This window comes from Scyliorhinus canicula, chromosome 4 (assembly GCF_902713615.1).
Source record: "Scyliorhinus canicula chromosome 4, sScyCan1.1, whole genome shotgun sequence".
Lineage (NCBI taxonomy): Eukaryota > Metazoa > Chordata > Chondrichthyes > Carcharhiniformes > Scyliorhinidae > Scyliorhinus > Scyliorhinus canicula.
In genome coordinates this window covers 433,277-445,961 of record NC_052149.1, presented here as the reverse complement: position 1 = coordinate 445,961, position 12,685 = coordinate 433,277, and the positions used below count along the sequence as shown (strand labels likewise).

Below are 12,685 nucleotides of genomic sequence, written 5' to 3'. Positions count from 1 at the left end.
CCCTAACAGATCCTCTTTTTATTTATCTTCCCTCAGGGCTGGTTTAGCTCACTGAGCTAAATCTCTGGCTTTTAAAGCAGACCAAGGCAGGCCAGCAGCATGGTTTGATTCCCGTACCAGCCTCCCCGGACAGGCGCCGGAATGTGGCGACTAGGGGCTTTTCACAGTAACTTCATTGAAGCCTACTCGTGACAATGAGAGATTTTCATTTCAATAAGCGATTTTCATTTTCATTTCATTATGTATTTACTTTTATGTATTTTATTTTATTTCCTTTTCTTTTCATGTACTTCATGAACTGTTGAGCTGCTCGCAGAAAAATACTTTTCCCTGTACCTCGGTACACGCGACAATAAACAAATCCAATCCAATCCAATTTCTCATTCAGGAACTCTGTACATTTAGTGTTGCCGTCTGAAGCCTGACCTTGCCTGTATTTTTCTCCAACAGGTGTGGTATATGGATGGTTACACCAGCAGCAAGGTGGTCCGTGAGTACAAATCTGTGGCAGCGTTTGTGAGTGGAGAGGACTACAGGCTGTACCGTCTGCCCTACCCTTGGGCAGGAACCAATCATCTGGTGTATAATGGCTCCCTCTATTTTAACAAGTACCAGAGCAACACGCTGGTCAAATACAACTTTGAGACAGGCTCAGTGCTGGCCCAACGCAGCCTGGAGTACGCTGGCTTCAATAATATCTACCCCTATACTTGGGGTGGTTTCTCTGACATTGACCTCATGGCTGATGAGGGTGGAATCTGGGCTGTCTATGCCACCAATCAGAATGCAGGCAATATTGTCATCAGCCAGCTGGATGAGCAGACCTTGGAGGTCCAGAGAAGTTGGAACACCGGCTATCCCAAGAGAAGTGCTGGTGAGGCCTTCATGATTTGTGGCACCTTGTATGTCACCAACTCCCACCTGACCGGGGCCAAGGTCTACTTTGCCTATTCCACCAAGACCTCGAGCTATGAGTATACGGATATCCCTTTCCATAACCAATACTTTCACATTTCTATGCTGGATTACAATGCCAGAGACCAGATGCTGTATGCCTGGAACAATGGCCATCAAGTCCTTTTCAATGTCACCTTGTTCCATGTCATTCAGACCCAAGAGGACCCAGAATCTCCTGGACGGCAATAGTTATGGACAAACTTCCAACCCGTCTATTGAGCAACAAACTTCCTCTTGAAGTGATTCTTTCACCTTCCTTTTTGGGACATGTGAGTGTCTAGTGAAAGTAAAGCAGGTCTTGTATGGTTCCAGGATTCTGGTCTGAGTCTGTACATAAATACAGCACGACCAATTCTTGTCTAAAATCTGTCCATTTGCCTTATCATCAAAATCAGAGGCTTCAGGAAAATGAGCTGCATGAATCTGTTACTTTTTGTTCTTTTGCTTTTTTAAACAATCAAGTGTTTTCTTTATATGAACTAACTTTTGTATAACTTTATAATCACAGAAAGAATAGTCATGTGGGGGACTGGACATTGGAGTTAAATTGCTATTAGTAAAATGTATTTTCTCCTTTATCCATTGCTGGGTCCAATGCAACCTGTACATTTCTGGTCGAATTCCATCAGTATTTTGACCAGGAAGTCACAGATTTCAATTCTTCGCAGTATTTGATGAGTGTATTTGATGAGTGTAAATCCTAACGCTGCCTCACGATGTAACTGTATTCTTCTGTCAGAGTTCATTCATTTATTTTATAAAATGTATCATCAATCAACATATTTCTTAAATGGTAGGATTAAAAAGAAAAGTTCTAAAACTGCGTTGGAGTTTTGAGTGCAAGACCTTGGTTGTTGTCTGACTATTTTGCAGGGTCTGAATAATGGGCTTATTGACTCTGGATAATGGATACCAGCAGAAGGAGAAAGGGAGAGACGTGACTGAGCACATTGAAACAGAGGGATCTTTTTAAAAGCTCTTTAAAATTAATATCTATACAAATTGTGTGTGTGGATACAGGTAACACTGCAGGTGTGTAAGAGTAAGTGGGGCAGCATGGTAGCATTGTGGATAGAACAATTGCTTCACAGCTCCAGGGTCCCAGGTTCGATTCTGGCTTGGGTCACTGCCTGTTCTGCATGTTCTCCCTGTGTCTGCGTAGGTTTCCTCTGGGTGCTCCGGTTTCCTCCCACAATCCAAAGATGTGCAGGTTAGGTGAACTGGCCATGCTAAATTGCCCTTAGTGTCCAAAATTGCCCTTAGTGTTGGGTGTGGTTACTGGGTTATGGGGGTAGGGTGCTCTTTCCAAGAACTGGTGCAGACTCGATGGGCCGAATGGCCTCCTTCTGCACTGTAAATTCTATGATTCAATGTCAGACTATGTACGAGAGTAATTCCATCAGCGGGATTCTCGTTCCTTTGACTAAATGTCGATGCCGATACTGGATTCATGGAGTTCCACGACAGCAAAGCTGGCTGTGGCACCGTGGATGGTGGTGATTGGCAGCCTCCATCCCGGGCTGGGGTACAGGGTCGCCTGCCTCTCTTCCACTGTGTTCAGGAGGGTCTCCAGCTCAGCGTTGGTGAAGCGTGGAACCGCTCTCCCCGCTGCCATCTTGCTGGCTGGGATGGTGTGTGTGGGGAGTGCAGTGTGTATGTGATGCTGCAGCTTGTCAGCCTCCTGAGTGTCAATCACGAAACGTGAGAATCCGGCAGCATTTCCCATTGGAATCGATTGTGTTCCTCGTGGTGCCGATACGAGTCCGTTAAAGGTCACTGAATCGATCCAGGCACAGCGCCAGTTTTGACCCGGTGTCAGGAATGGAGAATCTGCCCGTGTACCTTTAATGCCTGCCCCATCCCTGGTTAACTAAGAAGTGAAAGATACTTTCAAATTGAAAGAAAAGTGTACAATTCTACAAAGCTTTATTGTAGGTCAGAACTAACAAAGAATGACCTAAATAAAGGGAATTAAACAATGAGAGAAAGTGAATTACAGAATAAAAATGTATGCTGAGAGTTTCTACAAGTACTTAAAGAGGAAAAGAGTAACTAAACAGAGAGCTGGTTCTGTAGTGCAGTGTTTATCAAACTCCTTTTTCCGGGACCCACTTTTACCAACTGACCGACTTTCGTGACCCACGCTGTTGACCTTCACGATCCACGCCACTGACCTTTGTGACCCACGCTGCTGACCTTCACAATCCACGCCACTGACCTTTGTGACCCACGCCGCTGACCTTCGTGACCCACGCAGCTGACCTTCATGATCCACGCCACTGACCTTTGTGACCCACGCTGCTGACCTTCACGATCCACGCCGCTGACCTTTGTGACCCACGCCGCTGACCTTCGTGACCCACGCCGCTGACCTTCGTGACCCACGCCGCTGACCTTCACGATCCACGCCACTGACCTTCGTGACCCACGCCGCTGACCTTCGTGACCCACGCCGCTGACCTTCGTGACCCACGCCGCTGACCTTCGTGACCCACGCCGCTGACCTTTGTGACCCACGCCGCTGACCTTCGTGACCCACGCTGCTGACCTTCGTGATCCACGCCGCTGACCTTTGTGACCCACGCCGCTGACCTTTGTGACCCACGCCGCTGACCTTCGTGACCCACGCTGCTGACCTTCGTGACCCACGCCGCTGACCTTCACGATCCACGCCACTGACCTTCGTGACCCACGCCGCTGACCTTCGTGACCCACGCCGCTGACCTTTGTGACCCACGCCGCTGACCTTCGTGACCCACGCTGCTGACCTTCGTGATCCACGCCGCTGACCTTCGTGATCCACGCCGCTGACCTTTGTGACCCACGCCGCTGACCTTTGTGACCCACGCCGCTGACCTTCGTGACCCACGCCGCTGACCTTCGTGACCCACGCCGCTGACCTTCACGATCCACGCCACTGACCTTCGTGACCCACGCCGCTGACCTTCGTGACCCACGCCGCTGACCTTCGTGACCCACGCCGCTGACCTTCGTGACCCACGCCGCTGACCTTTGTGACCCACGCCGCTGACCTTTGTGACCCACGCCGCTGACCTTCGTGACCCACGCTGCTGACCTTCGTGACCCACGCCGCTGACCTTCGTGACCCACGCCGCTGACCTTCGTGACCCACGCCGCTGACCTTCGTGACCCACGCCGCTGACCTTTGTGACCCACGCCGCTGACCTTCGTGACCCACGCTGCTGACCTTCGTGATCCACGCCGCTGACCTTTGTGACCCACGCCGCTGACCTTTGTGACCCACGCCGCTGACCTTCGTGACCCACGCCGCTGACCTTCGTGACCCACGCCGCTGACCTTCACGATCCACGCCACTGACCTTCGTGACCCACGCCGCTGACCTTCGTGACCCACGCCGCTGACCTTCGTGACCCACGCCGCTGACCTTTGTGACCCACGCCGCTGACCTTCGTGACCCACGCTGCTGACCTTCGTGATCCACGCCGCTGACCTTTGTGACCCACGCCGCTGACCTTTGTGACCCACGCCGCTGACCTTCGTGACCCACGCTGCTGACCTTCGTGATCCACGCCGCTGACCTTTGTGACCCACGCCGCTGACCTTCGTGACCCTCCGTTTTCACTTACCTTTAATGTGACAAGTGACCTGCTCGGTCCTCACGATCTCATTTACTTTGTTATTCAATGTTACATTTCTGCTAAGGACCAAAGCGGATGATTTAAGATCTCACTGCATCCATAAAGAAATAATCAAAATCAAGAGGTTTGTTCTCAAACTCGCCAAGTTTCAAATGTCTGAGGGTTTTAAACTTACATTTGCCAGTACTTCCCTGCATATAACACACCTGGGCTTTGCATCCTGATTTACATTGGCACAATTAATAACCCACACCTCAGTATGTAAATAGTCCAACTCGGGAAGGGGCCATACTGGACCTGGTATTGGGGAATGATCCCGGCCAGGTGGTTGATGTTTCAGTCGGTGATTACTTTGGGAATAGCGATCACAATTCCGTAAGTTTTAGAATACTCATGGACAAGGACAAGAGGGGTCCGAAAGGAAGAGTACTAAATTGGGGAAAGGCCAAGTATAACAAAATTCGGCAGGAGCTAGGGAATGTGGACTGGGAGCAGCTGTTTAAGGGTAAATCCACATTTGAAATCTGGGAGTCTTTTAAGGAAAGGTTGATTAGAGTGCAGGACAGACATGTCCCTGTGAAAATGAGGGATAGAAATGGCAAGATTAGGGAACCATGGATGACGGGTGGAATTGTGAGACTAGCTAAGATAAAAAAGGAAGCATTCATAAGATCGAGGTGACTCAAAACTGATGATGCTTTGGAGGAATATCTGGAAAGTAGGACAAATCTCAAACGCGCAATAAAGAGGGCTAAAAGGGGTCATGAAATATCTTTGGCTAACAGGGTTAAGGAAAATCCCAACGCCTTTTATTCGTATATAAGGAGCAAGAGGGTAACTAGAGAAAGGATTGGCCCACTCAAAGACAAAAGAGGGAATTTATGCGTGGACTCAGAGGAAATGGGTGAGCTTCTTGTTTTTGTGTTTTCGGGATCCGTAAGGGGGAGGGGGAGCAGCCCCAAGTCATGGTCCACATAGGTACGAACAACATAAGTAGGAAAAGGGATAGGGATGTAAGGCAGGAATTCAGGGAGCTAGGGTGGAAACTTAGAGCTAGAACAAACAGAGTTATTATCTCTGGGTTGTTACCCATGCCACGTGCTAGCGAGTCGAGGAATAGGGAGAGAGAGCAGTTGAACATGTGGCTGCAGGGATGGTGCAGGAGGGAGGGTTTCAGATTCCTGGACAATTAGGGCTCATTCTGGGGTAGGTGGGACCTCTACAAATGGGATGGTCTACACCTGGAGCAGAGGGGTACTAATATCCTCGGGGGGAGGTTTGCTAATGCTCTTCGGGAGGGTTTAAACTAGTTCAGCAGGGGGTTGGGAACCTGAATTGTAACTCCAGTACACAAGAAGCTGAGAGTAGTGAGGTCATGAGTAAGGTTTAAAAGTTGCAGGAGTGTACCGGCAGGAAGGAAGGTGGTTCAAAGTACGTCTACTTCAATGCCAGGAGCATCCGGAATAAGGTGGGTGAGCTTGCGGCATGGGTTAGTACCTGGGACTTCGATGTTGTGGCCATTTCGGAGACATGGATAGAGCAGGGACACGAATGGTTGTTGCAGGTGCCGGGGTTTAGATATTTCAGTAAATTCAGGGAAGGTGGTAAGAGAGGGGGAGGGGTGGCATTGTTAGTCAAGGGCAGTATTACGGTGGCTGAGAGGATATTTGATGAGGACTCGAATACTGAGGTAGTATGGGCTGAGTTAAGAAACAGGAAAGGAGAGGTCGCCCTGTTAGGGCTTTTCTATAGGCCTCCGAAAAGTTCCAGAGATGTAGAGGAAAGAATTGCAAAGATGATTCTGGATAGGAGCGAAAATAACAGGGTAGTTGTTATGGGGGACCTTAACTTTCCAAATATTGACTGTAAACACTATAGTTCGAGTACTTTAGATGGATCCGTTTTTGTCCAATGTGTGCAGGAGGGTTTCCTGATGCAGTATGTAGATAGGCCAACAAGAGGCGAGGCCGTATTGGATTTGGTACTGGGTAATGAACCAGGACTGGTGTTAGATTTGGAGGTAGGTAAGCATTTTGGTGATAGTGACCACAATTCGATTACGTTTACTTTAGCGATGGAAAGGGATAGGTATAAACCGCAGGGCAAGGGTTATTGCTGGGGGAAAGGCAATTATGATGCGATGAGGCAAGACTTAGGATGCATCGCCTGGAGAGGAAAACTGCAGGGGATGGACACAATGGAAATGTGGAGCATGTTCAAGGAACAGCTACTGCGTGTCCTTGATAAGTATGTACCTGTTAGGCAGGGAGGAAGTGGTCGAGTGAGGGAACCATGGGTTACTAAAGCAGTTGAAACACTTGTCAAGAGGAAGAAGGAGGCTTATGTGAAGATGAGATGTGATGGTTCAGTTTGGTCGCTTGAGAGTTACAAGTTAGCTAGGAAGGCTCTAAAGAGAGAGCTAAGAAGAGCCAAGCGAGGACATGAGAAGTCTTTGGCAGGTAGGATCAAGGAAAACCCTAAAGCTTTCAATAGGTATGTCAGGAATAAAAGAATGACTAAGGTAAGAGTAGGGCCAGTCAAGGACAGTAGTGGGAAGTTGTGCGTAGAGTCCGAGGAGATAGGAGAGGTGCTAAATGAGTATTTTCATCAGTATTCACACAGGAAAAAGACATAAGTTGTTGAGGAGAATACTGAGATACAGGCTACTAGACTAGAAGGGCTTGAGGTTCATAAGGAGGAGGTGTTAGCGATTCTGGAAAGTGTGAAAATAGATAAGTCCCCTGGGCCAGATGGGATTTATCCTAGGATTCTCTGGGAAGCTAGGGAGGAGATTGCTGAGCCTTTGGCTTTGATCTTTAAGTCATCTTTGTCTACAGAAATAGTGCCAGAGGACTGGAGGATAGCAAATGTTGTCCCCTTGTACAAGAAGGGGAGTAGAGATAACCCCGGTAACTATAGACCAGTGAGCCTTACTTCTGTTGTGGGAAAAGTCTTGGAAAGGTTTATAAGAGTTAGGATGTATAATCATCTGGAAAGGAATAATTTGATTAGAGATAGTCAACATGGTTTTGTGAAAGGTAGGTCGTGCCTCACAAACCTCATTGAGTTCTTCGAGAAGGTGACCAAACAGGTGGATGAGGGTAAAGCAGTTGATGTGGTGTATATGGATTTCAGTAAAGCGTTTGATAAGGTTCCCCACAGTAGGCTATTGCAGAAAAAACAGAGGCATGGGATTCAGGGTGATTTAGCAGTTTGGATCAGAAATTGGCTAGTTGATAGAAGACAGAGTGGTGGTTGATGGGAAATGCTCTGACTGGTGTCCAGTTACTAGTGGTGTGCCACAAGGATCTGTTTTGGGGCTGTTGCTGTTTGTCATTTTTATAAATGACCTGGAGGAGGGCGTAGAAGGATGGGTGAGTAAATTTGCAGATGACACTAAAGTCATTCCCGTACCAGCCTCCCCGGACAGGCGCCGGAATGTGGCGACTAGGGGCTTTTCACAGTAACTTCATTGAAGCCTACTCGTGACAATAAGCAATTTTCTCTTTCTCTTTTTCTCTAAAGTCGGTGGAGTTGTGGACAGTGCAGAAGGATGTTGCAGGTTACAGAGGGACATAGATAAGCTGCAGAGCTGGGCTGAGAGGTGGCGAATGGAGTTTAATGTGGAGAAGTGTGAGGTGATCCCGCGGATGGAGGTGGCTAGCACGAGGGGACATAGCCTTAATTGAGGGGTAATAGATATAGGACAGAGGTCAGAGGTGGGTTTTTTACGCAAAGAGTGGTGAGGCCGTGGAATGCCCTACCTGCAACAGTAGTGAACTCGCCAACATTGAGTTTATTGGATAAGCATATGGATGATAAGGGCATAGTGTAGGTTAGATGGCCTTTAGTTTTTTTTCCATGTCGGTGCAACATCGAGGGCCGAAGGGCCTGTACTGCGCTGTATCGTTCTATCTTCTAGTTCTATGGGTTAATGGTAAGATTCTTGGTAGTGTGGACGAGCAGAGAGATCTCGGTGTCCATGTCCATAGATCCCTGAAAGTTGCCACCCAGGTTGAGAGGGTTGTTAAGAAGGCGTACGGTGTGTTAGCTTTTATTGGTAGAGGAATTGAGTTTCGGAGCCATACGGTCATGTTGCAGTTGTACAAAACTCTGGTGCGGCTGCATTTGGAGTATTGTGTGCAGTTCTGGTCACCACATTATAGGAAGGATGTGGAAGCATTGGAAAGGGTACAGAGGAGATTTACAAGAATGTTGCCTGGTATGGAGGGAAGATCATATGAGGAAAGGCTGAACGACTTGAGGCTGTTTTTGTTAGAGAGAAGAAGGTTAAGAGGGGACTTAATTGAGGCATACAAGATGATCAGAGGATTAGATAGGGAGGACATCGAGAGCCTTTTTCCTCGGATGGTGATGTCCAGCATGAGGGGACATAGCTTTAAATTGAGGGGAGATAGATATAGGACAGATGTCAGACGTAGGTTCTTTACTCAGAGAGTAGTAAGGGCGTGGAATGCCCTGCCTGCAACAGTAGTGGACTCGCCAACACTAAACGCATTCAAATGGTCATTGGATAGGCATATGGACGATAAGGGAATAGTGTAGAGGGACTTTAGAAGGGTTTCACAGGACGGTGCAACATCGTGGGCTGTAGGGCCTGTACTGCGCTGTAATGTTCTATGTTCTATGTTCTTAATGACTACTTTGCATCGGTATTCACCAAGGAGAGGGACAGGACAGATGTTGAGGCTCGGGATGGATCTTTAAATACTCTAGGTCAAGTCGTCATAAGGAAGGGGGAAGTTTTGGGTATTCTAAAAGGCATTAAGGTGGACAAGTCCCCAGGACCAGATGGGATCTATCCCAGGTTACTTAGGGAAGCGAGGGACAAAATAACTGGGCCTTAACAGATATCTTTACAGCATCCTTGAGCACGGATGAGGTCCCGGAGGACTGGAGAATTGCTAATGTTGTTCCTTTGTTTAAGAAGGGTAGCAGGGATAATCCAGGGAATTATAGACCTGTGAGCTTGACGTCAGTGGTAGGCAAACTGTTGGAGAAGATACCGAGGGATAGGATCTATTCACATTTGGAAGAAAATAGACTTATCAGTGATAGGCAGCATGGTTTTGTGCAGGGAAGGTCATGTCTTACAAATCTAATAGAATTCTTTGAGGAAGTGACAATGTTAATTGATGAGGGAAGGGATGTAGATGTCATATACATGGACTTCAGTAAGGCGTTTGATAACGTTTCCCATGGCAGGTTGATGGAAAAAGTGAAGTCGTATGGGGTTCAGGGTGTACTAGCTAGATGGATACAGAACTGGCTGGGCAACAGGAGACAGAGAGTAGTGGTGGAAGGGAGTGTCTCAAAATGGAGCAGGGCGACTAGTGGTGTTCCACAGGGATCCGTGCTCGGACCACTGTTGTTTGTGATATACATAAATGAACTGAACGAAGGTATAGGTGGTCTGATTAGCAAGTTTGTAGATGATACTAAGATTGGTGGAGTTGCAGATAGTGAGGAGGACTGTCAGAGAATACAGCAAAATATAGATAGATTGGAGAGTTGGGCAGAGTAATGACAGATGGAGTTCAATCCAGGCAAATGCGAGGTGATGCATTTTGGAAGATCAAATTGAAGAGGGGACTATATGGTCAATGGAAGGGTCCTGGGGAAAATTGATGTACAGAGAGATCTGGGAGTTCAGGTCCATTGTACCCTGAAGGTGGCAACGCAGGTTGATAGAGTGGTCAAGAAGGCATACAGCATGCTTGCCTTCATCGGACGGGATATTGAGTACAAGAGTCGGCAGGTCATGTTACAGTTGTATAGGACTTCGGTTCGGCCACATTTGGAATACTGCGTCCAGTTCTGGTCGTCACATTACCAGAAGGATGTGGATGCTTTAGAGAGGGTGCAGAGGAGGTTCACCAGGATGTTGCCTGGTATGGAGGGTGCTAGCTATGAAGAAAGGTTGAGTAGATTAGGATTGTTTTCATTGGAAAGACGGAGGTTGAGGGGGGACCTGATTAATGTGTGTGGGAAGTTTTTTACGCAGAGGGCGGTGGGTGCCTGGAACGCTTTACCAGCGGAGCTGGTAGAGGCGGGCACGATAGCATCATTTAAGATGCATCTGGACAGATATATGAACTAGCGGGGAACAGACGGAAGTAGATCCTTGGATAATAGGAGACAGGATTAGATAAAGGATCTGGATCGGCGCAGGCTGGGAGGGCCGAAGGGCTTGTTCCTGTGCTGTAATTTTCTTTGTTCCTGATTTCAGTTTCTTCTCAACTGTTTGTTCACCAGAGGACGTGAAGCTCTGGATACAGCTCACAGCAACACTGCTCCATCCGTCCGTAAACTCTCCAGAGCAGCGAACAGCAGCACTGCTCCATCTGGCCGTGAACTCTCCTTTGCAGCTCACACCAGCACTGCTCCATCTGGCCGTGAACTCGCCTCAGCAGCTCACACCAACACTGCTCCATCCGGCCGTGAACTCGCCTCAGCAGCTCACACCAACACTGCTCCATCCGGCCGTGAACTCTCCTCAGCAGCTCACACCAACACTGCTCCATCCGGTCGTGAACTCTCCTCAGCAGCTCACACCAACACTGCTCCATCCAGCCGTGACCTCTCCTGTGCTGCTCACACCAACACTGCTCCATCCGGCCGTGAACTCTCCTGGCAGCTCACACCAACACTGCTCCATCCGGCCGTGAACTCTCCTCAGCAGCTCACACCAACACTGCTCCATCCGGTCGTGAACTCTCCTCAGCAGCTCACACCAACACTGCTCCATCCAGCCGTGACCTCTCCTGTGCTGCTCACACCAGCACTGCTCCATCCGGCCGTGAACTCTCCTTTGCAGCTCACACCAGCACTGCTCCATCCGGCCGTGAACTCTTCTCAGCAGCTCACACCAACACTGCTCCATCCAGCCGTGAACTCTCCTTTGCAGCTCACACCAGCACTGCTCCATCTGGCCGTGAACTCGCCTCAGCAGCTCACACCAACACTGCTCCATCCGGCCGTGAACTCTTCTCAGCAGCTCACACCAACACTGCTCCATCTGGCCGTGAACTCGCCTCAGCAGCTCACACCAACACTGCTCCATCCGGCCATGAACTCTTCTCAGCAGCTCACACCAACACTGCTCCATCCGGCCATGAACTCTTCTCAGCAGCTCACACCAACACTGCTCCATCCGGCCATGAACTCTTCTCAGCAGCTCACACCAACACTGCTCCATCCGGCCGTGAACTCGCCTCAGCAGCTCACACCAACACTGCTCCATCCGGCCGTGAACTCTCCTCAGCAGCTCACACCAACACTGCTCCAACCGGCCGTGAACTCTCCTGTGCAGCTGACTCCAACACTGCTCCATCCGGCCGTGAACTCTCCTGTGCAGCTCACACCAACACTGCTCCATCTGGCCATGAACTCTCCAGGGCAGCTCACACCAACACTGCTCCATCCAGCCGTGAACTCTCTTCAGCAGCTCACACCAACACTGCTCCATCCGGCCGTGAACTGTCCTCAGCAGCTCACACCAACACTGCTCCATCCGGCCATGAACTCTCCTGGCAGCTCACACCAACACTGCTCCATCTGGCCGTGAACTCTCCTGTGCAACTCACACCAACATTGCTCCATCCGGCCGTTAACTCTCCTCAGCAGCTCACACCAACACTGCTCCAACCGGCCGTGAACTCTCCTCAGCAGCTCACACCAACACTGCTCCATCTGGCCGTGAACTCTCCTCAGCAGCTCACAGCGGCCCTGCTCCATCTGGCCGTGAACTCTCCTGTGCAACTCAAACCAGCACTGCTCCATCCGGCCGTGAACTCTCCTGTGCCGCTCACACCAGCACTGCTCCGTCTGGCCGTGAATTCTCCTGAACAGCTCACACCAACACTTCTCCATCTGGCCGTGAACTCCCCTCAGCAGCTCACACCAACACTTCTCCATCTGGCCGTGAACTCCCCTCAGCAGCTCACACCAACACTGCTCCATCTGGCCGTGAACTCCCCTCAGCAGCTCACACCAACACTGCTCCATCTGGCCGTGAACTCTCCTCAGCAGCTCACACCAACACTGCTCCATCCGGCCATGAACTCTCCTGTGCAGCTCACACCAAC

General features: G+C 49.5%; 1 protein-coding gene across 1 annotated transcript in view; it reads left to right on the top strand.

The window, feature by feature from the left end:
* Positions 1-1,777, top strand: part of olfm3a (olfactomedin 3a) — a 78,276-nt gene extending 76,499 nt beyond the window's left edge. Inside the window, exon 6 of the mRNA XM_038793574.1 lies at positions 451-1,777. Coding sequence (XP_038649502.1) covers positions 451-1,146 — 696 coding nt within the window. The 3' untranslated portion in view covers positions 1,147-1,777. The remainder of the gene's footprint in view (positions 1-450) is intronic.
* Positions 1,778-12,685: the final 10,908 nt, after the last annotated feature.